Genomic DNA, 16,817 nt, shown 5'->3' on the forward strand with positions numbered 1-16,817 from the left:
TAAACATGTTTCATCCAAGAATGTACATATGTAATGTATCTAAATGAAATTACAGCCCATTTATTATGATGAGCCAAAATATGAATGTATTTATTTGTGTGTATATATATATATATATATATATATATATATATATTTGGAGGGAGGTATTTTAAAGTAATCTAATTAATTTAGAATTAAAATTTTTATAAGCTATAAAGTAATTTTTGATATTTAATTATTTGTATTACAGCTTACAAATGTCAACTTTTTATTATTTAGCTTATATAAGGAAACATTTTTCAAATCAAAAGTACCAAATTATAAAAAGAACTGTTTCTAACACTTCTATACATTTTAACAATCAGTTAATATTTATGTGATGTATGACATTTGAAAAATATTCAACATATTAAATATTGTTAATTTAAATTTTATCATCTAAAGTCCTATTTATAATTTTGACCCTGAAGTTCTATCATTATCAATCATTGATAAAATAACTTTGTTGACTTCCTTTAAAAGTCTAATGATTAATTTAAAGTAGTTAATTCACATAGTAAATAATAATATGTAAATCCTAAATGTCCCATAATGAAAGCAAAATAAACCTTAACACATTGTAGTTTTGCACTATTCAATTCACAGCTACTTCATTTATGGACTTTAACTGGTGACAAAAATAAAAAATGGGATAAAAAAAAAATCAGCTCCAAAAACTGACAAATGTGCAGCAAAAGATTATGAAAACATGCAGTGGTTCCATTAAATTAACAACAATAAATAGAAAAATGTAACTAACGTATTACCAGTTTGTGCCATAAATTTAGCAGCATCAGCTTGTTCCTGAGGGACCCTTTTCTCATGAACAGATCGAGGTCGCTGACTTTTAATTGTATGATCTCCCATCATTCCAAATTCTAAAGACAGAATAAAGGTATATGAAAGCTTGTGTGTAGACATTTCTCACAAATTACATTACTGTCTCATGCAATATGTTCCTGCATTTACCTAGAAGTTACTTGATTAAATTAACAATATTAAATTTGCTAGACTGAACTGCTTGGAATATTTCTAAACTCAAGTCAAAAAATCTATAAACAAGAACAAAGTTTCAAAAAACAGTAACAGTCAATAAAAAGACACACCAGGTTTTAACTCAGCTTAATTAACAGAAATAGTGTACTCTTTTCTGATAACGTTGTGAAGCAATACATCAGAAAAAATACAACCGGTGCTAACCGCTGTTTTTCAGAGCTGTCAGCCTGACTGCGTGACAGCTGCTGCTTTGCTGTTTAGCAAGGCCCCCCACAAGTGTTTCAGCGCTTTTTATTGAGGAATGAGTAATCCTGTATCCTAGCTTTCCTGAGATAAACATTCATTTGATGGATTATTTTTCCAAAGATGAGGTTGCCCGTGGTCCTCAAAAGCTCATAGGAAATGGTGGCTGAAGTAATTTTCATTCTCTCCTCCACTGCCTCCAAAGAAGTCCTCATCTCTTTTCTAACCACATGTAAGAGTTATGTTTAAAAAAGGGAGTGACTCCAGGTTTCTGCTATTTAATCCTTTAGTGATGTAACCTCCTCAGAAAGGTGAAAATCTGGGCCTAACTCAGAGACAAATGGGGGAGAGAAAAAATCAGCTGAAAAAATAATAGATCCCATGCAATATATTTTTTTAAAATTCATAGGCTTACAAATATGCAAGAGTCCCAAGCTTACTGCACTGTTACTGTAAAATATTTTAATAAAATCAAAGCCTCACTTATGGAACTGTTTTGGGCTCAGGGGAGTGTAGGTAGGGGAAGGGAATTTCTGAGGAGGTGGAAATCATGGTGATTTCTGTTACACCAACAACATTCTTAAGCCCTTAAGACCAGGTATTTTATAGATGCCAAAAATGATTAATGATTGAGCAGCCTGGCCGGATGTTTCAGTTGGTTGAAGTGTTGTCTGGTACACCAAAAGGGTGCAGGTTCGATTCTGGTCAGGGCACGTACATAGGTTGTGGGTTTGATACCCAGTCGGGGCACGTATGGTAGGGGGGATCTCTCTCTCTCTCTCTCTCTCTCTCTCTCTCTCTCTCTCTCTCTCTCTCTCTCTCTCTCTCTCTCTCGGGTTAAAAAAACGATTGGGTAAAACAGATTTTAATGATAGTGCAGCTATATTGCCAGAACTAGTAGTGTCAAAATTTGGGAATGGATAATTTCACCAGCTCATTATTTTGCCTTTCACCATCTATCCTTAAATAATCTTCTGCTAAAATATTGCACGAAACATCCTTGTGTAAATAAGCAGTGTATTTTGTAAGCATTGATTCTACCAACTCTTGTCTTTTATGTAAGGAGAAAGATTAGCACATGTTTTGGTCCGTCCTGGCAAATCCCCACATAAATATTAAAGAATGGCCCCTGACAAGTTGATTTCTAAGATATCCTTTCCAGATATTCCATGACATGAGAAATTTGAGAAATCTAAATGTGTGTTTGTTTTTTGTCAGTTTAGATAAAATCCAAAGCAGAAAATGGAATTTTTCCTAAAATGTCGGTTGGTTTAATCTTCTAAAATCCATCACTATTTTCCATTACTGCCAACATCCTTTCATTCCATTCTTTTATTTGTACAGTTTGTGCTACTTAAACCATGTTTCATTATGCTAATAGGTATCTAATCACATATCATTTAGTTCTTTTGAAAACTGACTACTTAAAATGTTTATATCTAGGCTCTTATGCACTATCCTATATTTTAAAATTGTATAGATAACTGATTTTTTCTGGATCTGAAATAGCAAAAGAAGTTTAAGGATGCTTTGCCTTCTGTCCTCTAGAATTTGTCATTTAAATTGTGTGTATATGATTGTGTGTGTGTGTGTGTGTGTGTGTGTGTGTGTTTGCGCGCGCGCGCGCGTCAGGGCATTTTAGGTCAGAGTGCATGTTTACATAAATATGCTGGGGTCTCTGATGCTCACACTAAGATAGCTATGGCACTGGGAGGGCAAAGGATATCAAAAGAAATTATTCCATGCCCACAACTTCGTAACTAAGTAACTTTATTTCCTGTTCTAATAGAAAATTCTTCAACTCAATGGTAACATGATAATAGCTCACAATCTGTTTCCTAAGGAAAAACAGTTTATTTGTACAGGGACTATGATCCTAAAATTTAGTGGTCTGAGTATGTTGGTGGACACTGCTAAGATTATTTTAAAAGTATCATGTTCAATTTTTAATTATTTCTAAAGTTTAAACACAAATAAAGTACTTTTTTTTTTCTAAAACAGGCATTAGTAGTTAAGTGAACTATTTCATATTATTAGCTGGGATGTGATTTATATCTCTCAAGCATATGTATAATACAATTTAATTTCAATACTATTCTTCACTGTAGTCACTTCTACTGATCATCAATAATGTTATATGAACATTAGTGTTGATAGCTTATAAGGAGGTCACAGTACTTAAGAAATTCTTCAATCTTCTGTGAACTCGATTGCATATTATTTACATAACCAAAAGTTGAAATAATATATTTGATTATTGCTCAATATAATTTATCTGAAAAAAATTGAGAACTGCCCTGTCCGGGTGGCTCAACTAGTTGAAGTATAGTCTCATACACCAGAGGGTTGTAGATTAGATCCTTGGTTGGGTGTAAGGCAATCTATCCATGTTTCACTCTCACATACCTCTCTCTCTCTCTCTCTCTCTCTCTCTCCATCTCTCTCTAAAATCAGTAAATCCATATCCTTAGGTGAGGATAAAAAAAGTGAGAACTAATATGAGGCCTTGATAAAACTGAAGAACTGAAGTCCCCAAAAGATACAAAACATACTAAACAATTTATTCCTTTTATCAGAGAGAAAAACAACACTATGGCAGTATTTTCTGAATGTCCCAACCTATAGTTTCAGACCCAAAACAATCTGAATTTGTAAGTAAAACATGTAAGCTATTATCTAATCAAGTGAGTTTCTTTTGCCAATGTTTATGTGACAAGTGTTTGAAAAAAATAACTTCTTTGTCTTAGGGTTGTTATCAAAGATAAGATTTAACAACAAATGTTATGGTTCCATCCATATCTCTCCATGAGATATTTTCAAAACATATGTGTTCTCTTTCAAATGATATCTTCTTCACTTCTAATGAAAAGAAAGGCTAATTGTATCATCCAAACTTAGAAAACAACATGGTATTGTTTTTGCTATTCTCTTTTGTAGAGAATATGGTTGAGGTAAATCTTTAGCATAAGTTTTTCATGGTTTGGTGATTCATATTCCAATGATTCTGAGTTGGCAAAGAGAATATACTACATTAGTTACACAAGAAAAATAGCATAGCCAAATAAAAACATGATTTGCTTTGGTGAAAGCAAAGAAAAAAAGTTATGAAATCAAATGAAGTAATGTACAGCATAATATTGTGTATGTACATATGATACATGGCTTATGAAAGTACAGGATTATTTCCTATGTCTTGATGTTGATGGTATCACTTAAGTGGCGGGTAAATAACTGCATTTAAGTGTAAAACTCAAATTATTGGAGATGAAATCCATATTTAGGTACATTTTCTCATAGACTCATTCACTATGTTTCTTGATAAAAAACACTAGTCTATAGAAGTAGGATACAAATTAAGTTATGTGAAAGATAGGTTTTGAAAATCTATTAAGTATAGTTTTATGACTTTTCTTCCCCCATCCAAGAATATATAAGTACATCATTAAGAAACTAATAGACTTGAAAATTGACACTTGATGGTCAATTGCCAGTTACGAAGTTTTTGTCTGGAAATCAAGGGTTATTAAAATGTGAAAGTGAATTAATCAAAAAGTTAAAACACATATCCACTTGTTATTTAACCATGTGTGAATTTTTAATGTATAGATAAGCAGAACATCAGATTAGTTGATGTTTATGATTGCAATCTTTCTTGCAATGTAAACACTAACTTTCCTTTGCATTTCCGCAGAAATCTTCCTAGCCTGGGCTATTATTGCTTCTCAACAAACCTTCAAAGTTATGTCCTCTTACATTCTGTGGCCAAATGGCACTATATTTTGTCATGGAAATAGTCAAGCCACTGCATCCTTTCTCCCGATTTTCTTTGCTTGAAATGCCAGCTCTGCTAGACAGGCCTACAACAAAGCTCCTTTCCAAGTCCAACTCAGAAGGCATCACTTCCATGAACTATTTCCCTATTAACCAATCATAATCAGCCTCTGTCTTTCTTATGTCCTGCTTTATGTCAATAATGGGCTTTCATTTTAACTAGTAGATTAAGTGTCTTATTTCTCCCAGTATATTATACACTTCTATGGTAAGGAAACATGGTTGATGGATTTTGAAATCACGTCCTGCTTTGCACATAACTGGGGTTCAACATTTATTTATTATATAAATAAATTTCATGTTAACAATTGTTTTTCCAAAATGTAAGTTTCTGGATATCTAGAACTATTTCTTTAACTTTCTTAGAGAATAGTTCAATGGGTAAAAAATTAAATTCTTACCAAAGTACTTGAAAGTTAGTTATGTGTGATGATGATGGACAACATTTACTCTGTCAACAGGTTTATTATCCATTAATGTATTCTGGTTATTATCAAAATATTTTCAGTATCACTTTACTTAGAACTTTAATCTCACTGCGCTTAAACAAAGTTTAATATTCTAAAACAAAGCTTGATTTTGTCAGTAAACATTTATTAATTACTTAATGTGTGAGGTACTTAAGTTATAAAGATAAATAAGAAAGACTCTGGTATTCTAAAGCTCATAGCTCAAGGAAATCCACTAATCATGGCCTGATCCTCTGAAATATGTAAAATTATTTTTAATAAAAATATTAAGCTATACTTGAGAACCTTTTTATATTAATTTTCTAGATAACATATTATTCTTAACAATAATGACTTACTAATATGTCTTCAAAGAGAACATACATCTTTTAAGCATTCAAATAGACATTTGATTTGTCATATCATAGTGTGTAATAATATTAAAGGTGTAACTCGTTGACAGAATAAATATTTTGTTACCTGGCTGGATTATAGTGGTGTAGACAATTTTTTAAGAAGCAACTAGAAACTTTCTGGAATAAGATTATTATATTTAATGCATTCTAGATTCATAGTTAGTCAGGAGTATTAGTTATTGAATTTATTAATTTATTTTTACACTTAATGGAAATACAGTTGTCTAACTGCATGCAAATAGCTGAGATTTAGACAGTGAAAAGCGGCCCAGATCACCAATCATTGACATCATCCTGTTTTCTGATATTTTTTGAAAATATTTTTTGAAATGTGCTAATACTTAAAAATTGTATTCTGTCACTCAACAAATAGCCTATTATAGCCAGATACTTTATCAAAAGATAGAGCTTATAGAGGAAATGCCTGGAGTCTGTATTACCAAAGACGTTTCTAGAACTGGCATGAACTATTATTAGAAACATGGAATTTTAAAAGAGGCATCAGTTGAAATTCTGAAGGACACTGGTTAAAAAATACTTTGTGCTGTTGATTATAAAAATACAAATTTTATTTTTCCAAAGAACCAAACAGAAGTAGAATAAGCAGATAGAAGACAACTTCAAAAAATTCAAGAATAAAATTTTATTTAAAAAAATCATTAAATGCTTAAATAAAATTGAGTAAATATTATGAAATATTAAAAAATAAAGACATATTCAGACTTATTTAGAATCTGAGAAGTCCACCATTGAAATTTAAGAAGTTAACTGATATTCTTTCCTCAAAATTATATTTTTTTGGTGCTGCCATAGTTAGATACCTGGTTATAGAGACCAAAAATACTGCTATTTCTTACTATACCCAAATAAAATCTTTCTTTTCAAAATACTTCCACAAAAATTATTTTATTAAATAGTTGGCCATGATTTTGTTAAGTAAATAGGTTATTTTGTACCACTTACAGAAATGGACAAAACCTAGAACTGTCAAGGATATACTGCTGGTATGTTTACAGAACAATTAAAAATATTCAGGAATTTTCAATTGAGTTGTTAAATTATAAAACACAAAATATTTTATAGAAATTATTATCAAATATATTTAGTGTATATATTCTTAAACAAGTATGCTGTACTTTACATTTCTTTATTCCAAATAGTAACTTTGAAATAATTACATATAACAGATTTTTAAAAGATATCCCCACATGTGTTTGAAAATTTTATAAAATATTTTATGTAGAATGATTATAGGAAATTTGGGGTATAAACCCTTAAATCATTATGTTTATACTTATTTTCTGTCTTCCTTCTGGGAAATGTTAGTAAATTGGACGCACTGCTCTATGTAAAAATCATTAATGCATGTAATCATGTAAGGATTACTTGTTAATATTTCTTATATATTACCACTTGCATTTTATTATCTCATCTTTTTTGAGATAATTATTGAATTTTTATAAACTGTCAGTAGCTTGAAAAATATTTTATTTGTTGGTGATGAAGAAAATAAATGTAGAAACATATAAATGAAAAATATAATAACCACTTCTAATATTAAACTAATAAATGAATGTCTTTTCTTATTGACCTGTATCAGAATTTAGCACATAAGCACATAAGTGGCAAAATAAGATGCTTTACTCTGAGCGCTAACAACTTGTGCAGAAGACTAAAACTCTTATACTATAAGATTTGGATAATATTGTTAAAGTGGCCAACAAAGATCTTAGGGAATCTTAAATATAAGAAAGTAAGCGGTTATCCCTGGGTGAAGTATTTCTATATTTTCCTAACAAGAACAGAGTGTGGTTGCTTATAGTCTGAGGACATCTTTGGACCCCTGGGTCCAAACTATTGGCAACTCAAATCATTTAGTGCCCCAAAAGTTTACAGGAAAAGAGTTTTATAAGAAAGTCAATGCTTTTAAAAAAGTGACACATTTTGGTTTGATATTTTTGATATATATTACCTTTATATATATATTTATATCATATCTATTTTATTATATAATGCATTTATTTAGAATATTTAAGAAAAATGATTCCTCTATGATTTTTAAATTAAGGCTCATATCCATATGGCACCTTTCAACTTGTCGAAGCTCATTTTCACTTATTATAACAGTAAAGAATAATTTAACTTAAAGCAATATTACTGTATGCATACTTACTAAAAATAAGTTAATAAGATAATATATAAAAATAATGAGTATATTCTACAACCCAATTTAAGGTTTAAAAATTAGATAAATGTTTGCTAGATCAAAATATTTCAATATATAAGAAATGGGCCTGTTTTTGTGTTTGTTTTTTTTTTCATAAGACATGGGTATCTGGATATTTCTGACACATCTTTATTGCACTTAAATTATATTCAATTTAGTAGCATGTCCTCAAGGTTACTCTTTGTACCTGGAGGTAAGAGGGGATTTATTCTGTCTTTAAACATTTTAACTTATGTATATATTCATACAGATAAATAGTTCTAGTCATGTTTTACATTTGTCTACTGCTATATTTCTATAGTTTATTATAGAATTTTTAGCTCAAAGCGACATCATTATATACATATTTACTGAGGGAAATAGCAAACTGACTTCCTTAATGAAAATGATTTTACTAAGACATGCATATCATTTATAATAATTTGTAAAAATAAAAATAATACCATCTTAACCATTCCCTTACAATTTTAGCTTATATTTTAGGAACAAATGACTACACATGGAAAACATTTTCATTTTTTTTCTAGGATATAAATTATCTTTATAATCAAATAGCATATACTCAAACTTGTTTTCTTAAGTTATCATTATTAATATTAAAGCCAAGTGACATTCCACAGAGAGAACAAACGTTATGAGCTTTTTCAAAGCAGTGCTTCATGTACCTAAAGATACTTAAGACCACTTTAACAATGTAAGCTAAAGCTGAATGTGGAGGGTGGACAAGTAAATGAGCAGCCACAGATGCAGCTCATATTTCAGAGCATCACACCTTAAGATCTCTTGACATCTTTGTTCTTTTTGTAAAGGGGATTCTGGGAATATGATCTAAGGTCTTTTTTATACTCTACAGCTGTTTTCTCAGGTCAGAAAATGGCCCATGAACATATGGGTTATCTCTCAACAGACCAAAAGGCCTTCCTGAGGACATACCAAGCTTGATTAATGGGTCTGTACACAGACACATATGCATTAGAGTCTAAGTAAGACAAAGAGTTGTATTGGCTGCTTTTAAACATTTTCTTAACTCAATCAATTTTGAACAGTTATCTTGATTCATATCTAGCACTAAATCATGTTTTACTTTGAATTTGAGGTCTCAGACTGCCTGATTCTTATTTAAATCTATGTATCTATGCTATAGCTAGCATTCACATTGGAAAGTAATATTTTTAGAAGACAATATGCTTTCAAAAGCATTTGGTACTGAATAAATTTTATTCATTCAACAAATATTATATGAGCACTTTATTAAATTCCTGACAAGATCCAGGGGTGGGCAAACTTTTAGACTCGAGGGCAACAATGGGTTCTTAAACTGGACCGGAGGGCCGGAACAAAAGCATGGATGGAGTGTTTGTGTGAACTAATATAAATTCAAAGTAAAGGAGCGGAGGGGAGAGCAAGAGAACCCTCTGCTCTCTCGGCTCCGCGGGCCGGATAGAACAGCCGAATGGGCTGGATCCGGCCCGCGGGCCGTAGTTTGCCCACGGCTGTTCTAGACACTGGAGATAGAGTGGCGAACAAGGCAGACAAGAGTTCATTTTTGTAAGAGAAAATTTTACAGTTAGCCTTAATCTGATATATAAGGCTTTATGATCTCATATGAATACTAGAGGCCTGGTGCATGAAATTTGTGCACAGGTACGGTCCCTAGGCCATCTTTCCCAGCTGCCCACAGTTGCCCCCGCCCCCCTGCCGCCACCCACCCTTGGTTCCCCATTCGCCATCGGGTGCCTGACAGCTGGGGAAAGGGACCAGGAGGTTGGCTGTTCCCACCCACTCACCCGCTCTGTTCCCACTGCAGGTGGCCATCAGGGGTTCAGAGCCTGCTGGCCCGGGAGAAAGGGACCAAGAGGTGGTCAGTGCACCTCATAGTAACTGGTCCAGCGGTAGTTCTGGTCATTCTGCTGTTAGGGTCAATTTGCATATAACCCTTTTATTATATAGGATTAAATTTACTAGCTACCTCTTTATAAAAATTAAATATAAGCAGTCATATACACATTAGTCAGATTATTTTTTATTTTATTCATAGACTTGTTCATATAAAACTAATTTGTTTATATCTCAAACAGATCATTCTACAGAATTAAGAGAATCATTTAAATAAAATCTGTTGACACAAAAGGCATATCACTGTGGCCCCCAAAATATTGTGGTCTCATTGGTTTTTCTTGTATTATCCTTAAATTTTTCTTTCTCAAACTTTTAATTGCTTTTGTTATACACTGGGTCTCTTCTCTATATAACTTAGGAGAGACTATTTCTTCATTCTATTCTCTTATATCTTTTAAAATGTTTTTATTTTTGAAAACTCCTTAAGAAGTTGTCAAAAAAGTATACATATATGTATATTTTTTTCATTACACAATTCCTCCCTATATCCTTATTGCTAGACATTTATGTTGCTTTCAAAGGTTTACTACCAAAGAAGAGATTCCTATAAATGGTTTTGCTGTGAGGAAGCACAATTTATATTTTAACAGATATTGTCACATTGTTTTTGAAATGTTTCTTCTAATATACTTCTCAACAGATAGTGTAAGGAGAGAAAATGCTAGATCTTTTTGGTCTATTTGATTTTTATCAATATATAATACCCCTCTTTATTCTTAGTGCTTTTTCATATTTCAATATTCAATATTTCCATATTTGACTTTTATCTGGTATCAATGCTGTTATTCCTGCTTTATTATCACATTTGTTGGCTACAGCCTTTTCATAGCTTATTTTCAGCCCCTTGGAGTCATTTTAAGCATTTGTCACATATGCAACATATAGAGCTGGATTTTTAAAATCCCAACTGATCCTCTTTCTTTCAATTGGAAATTAAATCCATTGACATTTATTGTATTTATTAAGATGTTAAACTTATTTCTTCCATCTTATAATAAGGTCTTTCTTCAATATTTTCTCGCTATTTCTATTTCCCCCCTCTTTCCTAAATTTCTTGGATTAACAGGAATTTTCAGTTATTATTTTTGTTCTCTAGATATCCTACTTCAAATATTCATGTTATACACTAATTTTGTTACACTTATTTATATGTATTCTTTAATCTATCATTTTTTTCATAGAATCAATATCAGTACTGTTTCCCAAACCAAGATAAGGGTTTGGGTGTGCTAACACTTGTCCTCTGCCTTGACACACATATGTCATTTACTTCCAAACTGCTATATAAGAACACTGTGCTTCAATAATTTAGGCTTAACTAGTCATTGTATTAATTTCTTTGTTGATATTTTTCTTGGAATTGTTTTTAATTTTGTTCAAGTATATGCTTCAGTGGAGAAGGGGTCTAAAATGGATTTATTTTGCCCTGACACTTGTATGTTAGTTTGGCTAGGCCTAGAATTTTTTTTTTTTTCTCACTGAACTTTGAAGATAACTTATACTGAATCCCAGAATTCAGTATTGCCTATAAGGTGTTTTTGTTTGTTTGTTTGTTTGTTTGTTTTAGGATTTTTCTTTTTATCCTTGGAGCTCTGAATTTTTACCAGCATGTGCCTGGACACTGATCTTTTCTATTCCACTTGCTTGGTACTCTTTTTCCCTTTTATGACAGGGACCAGCATCTCAGCTGAGCACATGGAATGAGTTTCCCCCTGAGCCACCTTTCCCTTGTCTTATCCATCCTGGGTGTTCTGAGTTACTGCAAGCCACACTTCACTTTCATCTCAGCCCCTACATAATCATTAAATACTATCTCTGGGAAAACAGAACTCCTGATTTCTGATTACTAAAGGATATGTGCTAAATCTATTACTTTGCATTTTGTTCTCTGAACAATTCTCTTTCCTATTTACAGAAACCTTTAAAGAGACCATCCTGGAATTCCTCTCTTCCCAGGCACCCAGTAATAAAAGGCAATCGGACTTCAAGCCTCCTTGAATGAAACTGCTCTCTTGAAAGTCATTTGCCTCTTAGAAACAGTCACATTCATCTTGAGTACTTCAGCATTGGATTCCCCCATCCCACAGCTTTTTCTAAAACGCTCACTCCCTTGGCTTCCAAAGCTGCTGATTTGCTTTTCTCCCTCCTCCTCACTGCTTCTCTGTCTCCTTCACTGCCTTGGATTTTTCATCCTCTTAATGTGAGTTTTGCCTCAGGTTCTGACTCAACATTTTCTCCCTCAGAAATTCCATCCTTTCCTATAGCAAACAGTTTCTCGCTTCCACAGTCTGATGTGCATCTTCCAAACACCGACCCTGCAGTGCCACCTACGTATTTTGATGGCAAACTCAGCATTTAGGAAAACAAGTGAATCATTTCCCGTATGAGAGGAGCTCCTAGCTATGCATCTCAAATTTATTTTTAATACATGTACGGTGCTCAATATAGTTTGTGAATAAATAAATAGCAAAATAAAAGCTGACCAGATATAATGCAGAAAACTGTTTTAGGTTTACCAAATTATCTTGCTGGTCCAGTTTGGTTATGTAAATATAGGACATATGGCTTGATCTGGAAAAATGAATAACATATTCACAGGTTCATAATTTGAAATTTACTGAGGTAGCCATGGAGGGAAGTTGAGGTTCACTGGGGACAAACAGAGAAAGGAGGTGAGGTTAAAAGATCTTGAGGAAGAAATAAAGAGAGAGGTGGAGGATGGAAACACGCCGGAGAGCAGTTCATGTAACCCACTCGACAATAAATGAGATTTTAGGGTTTGACATTGCTGGATAAGAAAATAACAGATGAGAAGAGAAACCAAGATGGCGGAATAGGTAAACACCTAAATTGCTGCCTTGCACAACAATATCAAAACTACAACTAAAAGACAAAACAGACACCATCCAGAACCACAGGAAGGCTGGCTGAGTGTAAATTCTACAACGAGAAGGAAAGAGGAAAGCACATTGAGACTCAGAGGAGCTGCAAAAGGCTGAGGTACGGAGATGCACGCACACGGAGAGGACGGGTGGCTGAGTGCACGGGCGGCTGAATGTGTGGCTGGCTTTCCCAAGTGGGAGGAAGACAGAAGCTTCCGACTGTGCTGAACTCCAGTTCTGGGCGAGTTTCTGGGAACCCCGACTCATTCGGGGAGAAACTGAACTGTCTGGCAGCGGGCGGAACTCAAGGATGGCTTTCTCTCAGACGTGCTTGCAGTGATTACCAAGGGACACTGAGACCCAGGGGCCTCATAGGGCAGGGCTGACGGGAAGCCAAGGCTGTCTACTCCTCCCTGAGGCTCCGCCCCATCCAAGCTGAGCACAGAGGCTTTTGCAATTTTGCAAGTCTTATCTCATAAGGGTGTCTCCAGCACAGAAGTTCTCCCAGCATAGACACAGCTGATCCTCACAGCCAATTGGTCTGGAGGTCAATTCCTCCCAGTGACACCAACAACAATCAAGACTTAACTACAACAAGGCTGTGCACACAGTCCACAAAGGGATGCACCAAGAGTGTCCACCTCAGGTAACTGGGGAGGCTGAGCCACTGGGCCCTATAGGACACCTAGCACACAAAGCTACTCTATCAACTCAGGGAAGCAGCAAAAATGTGGAGACAAAGAAACAGATCACAAATGAAAGAAATGGAGGAAAGCAAATGACTGGATATAGAATTCAAAACCACGGTTATAAGGCTTTTCAAGAATTTCCTAGAAAAGGCCGATAAATTTAGCGAGACCCTCGAGGATGGGAAAAAGGACCAACTAGAAATTGAACATACACTGACTGAAATAAAAAATATTATACAGAGACCTAACAGCAGTCTAGAGGACCGCAAGAATCAAGTCAAAGATTTGAAATACAAAGAAGCAAAAAACATTCAACTGGAAAAGCCAAAAGAAAAAGAATCCAAAAACTTGAAGATAGTGGAAGGAGCCTCTGGGACAACCTCAAGCGTACCAAGATCCGAATTATGGGGGTGCCAGAAGAAGAGAGAGAGCAAGATACTGAAAACCTATTTGAAGAAATAATGACTGAAAACTTCCCCCACCTGGTGAAAGAAATAGACTTACAAGTCCAGGAAGCGCACAGAACCCCAAACAATAGGAATCCAAAGAGGACCACACCAAGACACATCATAATTAAAATGCCAAGAGCAAAAGACAAAGAGAGAATATTAAAAGCAGCAAGAGAAAAACAGTTAATTACCTACAAGGGAGCACCCATACGATTGTCAGCTGATTTCTCAACAGAAACTATGCAGGCCAGACGGGAGTGGCAAGAAATATTCAAAGTGATGAATAGCAAGAACCTACAACCAAGATTACTCTACCCAGCAAAGCTATCATTCAGAATTGAAGGTCAGATAAAGAGCTTCACAGATAAGAAGAAGCTAAAGGAGTTCATCACCACCAAACCAGAATTATATGAGATGCTGAAAGGTATTCTTTAAGAAGATGAAGAAGAAGAAAAAGGTAAAGATAAAAATTTTGAACAACAAATACATGTCTATCAACAAGTGAATCTAAAAATCAAGTGAATAAAAAATCTCATGAATAGAATGGACTGATGAGTATAATAGAATTAGGGGCATAGAAAGGGAGTGGACTGACAATTCTCGGGGGGAAAAGGGTGTGGGGGTGCAGGAAGAGACTGGACAAAAAGCGTACACCTATGGATGAGGACAGTGCAGAGGAGGTAAGGGCAGAGGGTGGGGTGGGAACCGGGTGGAAGGGATCTATGGGGGGAAAAAGAGAAACAATTGTAATAATCTGAACAATAAAGATTTATTAAATTAAAAAAAAGAGAGAGGTGTCCATTTAAATGGTGGGAGGACAAGAACAGATGAGAAAACTAAGAAATTTGGGTGAAAGGAATATCAGAAACAATTTTAATAACAGTGATACTGAAGTATAAATGTATGTGCTATGCTGGGGTGAAATATAATACCTCTCACTAGAGCCAAACTTACCTTGTTTTAGAGATACTGATAGAAGGTGACTAGAGAAAAGAAACACTGATTTCATGTTGAGATTGGCAAGTGACAGAACAAAGAGAATAGTCACAGAAGCAAAATACAAAGCAATGGTTGATATTATAGCTCAAATAAATGTAAGAGTGGACAGGAAGCTCAGCCAGTGTTGCTCAGTGATTGAGCATCGACCTATGAACCAGGAAGTCAGGGATAGATTCCCGATCAGGACTGTGAGCTCAATCACTAGTGTGGGATGTGCAGGAGGCAGCAGGTCGATGATTCTCTCTCATCATTGATGTTTCTGTCTCTCCATCTCCTTTCCTCTCTGAAATCAATAAAAATATATTTTTAAAAAAGAGTAGACAGGAACATATGTAAAGAATATATGTAACCCCTCTCTCAAAGAATCCTTAGAAATATTAGGGAGATATTAAATTTCTAGTTCTAAATTATGTGGCAGTTCAAGACAGGTATTTGTTTAAAAATTATCCTGAAGGAAAGACAGTCCTCCAAAGGCTGGAGAACTCAGGAGCATACTGATGACCACTCTAGGATAACAAGCAGACCTTCTCATACTGGTATGTGGGTAGCTCACATTGGTAATGTTCATTAAACATGGTTTTAAATCTGATTTTGTACTTTCTTAACCATGTGTGAACCCTAACATCATCTAGCAGAGTCCAAAGTTAATTAGCCATCATCATGGGTTTCTACAGAGCTGGTGGCCAAGGTTAGGCAAGGGGGTTAAGAATGGCATCTCTTACATGCTAAGTTCTTCCCTATTTCAGTTTAGAATTTTTCTTCCTCTTTCATCCCAAACTTTGCAGGGGACACTAGCTCCTACTACCCAATTATAGTAAATTTTTTCACCAAGACTTAAGTGGGAGAAGCAATTAAGGTTTTGCTTCTGTGAAGGGAGAATGTCCTATTTTGTGTTGTTTTTATTTATTTTTTAATGTTTTACCTGATACTTTCCAAATAATTATAATCTCTTCAAATTGGTGGTTCCATATATTATTATAATTTGGCCAGAAGTTTGTCACACAGTGTATTTTCCTAGCTGGGGTACGCCTTGTTTTACAAATTATTTTTAAATGGATATACTGGCCCTCGCTGGTTTGGCTCAGTGGATAGAGCGTCAGCCTGCAGACTGAAGGGTCTCGGGTTCAATTCCAGTCAAGGGCACATGCCCAGTTTGAGGGCTTGATCCCCAGTGGGGGCGTGCAGGAGGCAGCCGATCAATGATTCTCATCATTGATGTTTCTCTCTCTCTCTCCCTCTTCCTTCTTCTCTTAAATCAATAAAAATATATTTTAAAAAATAAAAATAAAGTGGATATACTGATGTTTTTCTGATGACTAGTTTTATAAGTCCACATTGGGCAAAAGCTGTACTAAATCTCATTGTTAACTCTGCATTTTTTAAAGCATAGTATTCAGAACTTTTGGACTACTTAGCATTTATTTGTGGTCATCATTTTTTAAAGAAAAATATTCATAAAGTAAAATATATGGAAAGAAGAGTGTTCTGCATAGTAAAACAGCAACAACTGGAGTGAGAGTCATGTCAAAAATTATAGTTTAATGTCAGGCTTATCTTGGAGTTAAAAATTTTGAGTGCTCAATGGATAAGGCACTTTAGATAATAAATTCTAGGAGAAAAGTTTAAGCAAATTCAATTGATCAAATTTCAATATAGAATTATAAGTACCATACAAATATATTGTCATTAGAATAAAAAATTGAGAATATTTAGCTT

The 16,817-nt window shown here is 34.3% G+C and overlaps 1 protein-coding gene across 5 annotated transcripts in view; it reads right to left on the reverse strand.

Moving 5' to 3' along the window:
- Positions 1 to 16,817, reverse strand: part of ADGRB3 (adhesion G protein-coupled receptor B3) — a 724,811-nt gene that overhangs the window by 453,474 nt on the left and 254,520 nt on the right. For 4 of the 5 annotated variants that reach the window (XM_080665754.1, XM_080665753.1, XM_080665751.1 and 1 more), the window contains one exon: positions 789 to 899. The exons of the other annotated variant lie outside the window; for it this stretch is intronic. In XM_080665754.1, the coding sequence (XP_080521880.1) occupies positions 789 to 899 (111 nt within the window). The remainder of the gene's footprint in view (positions 1 to 788; positions 900 to 16,817) is intronic. 5 annotated transcript variants of the gene reach the window in all.

This window comes from Plecotus auritus (assembly GCF_963455305.1).
Source record: "Plecotus auritus genome assembly, chromosome: 4".
Classification (NCBI taxonomy): domain Eukaryota; kingdom Metazoa; phylum Chordata; class Mammalia; order Chiroptera; family Vespertilionidae; genus Plecotus; species Plecotus auritus.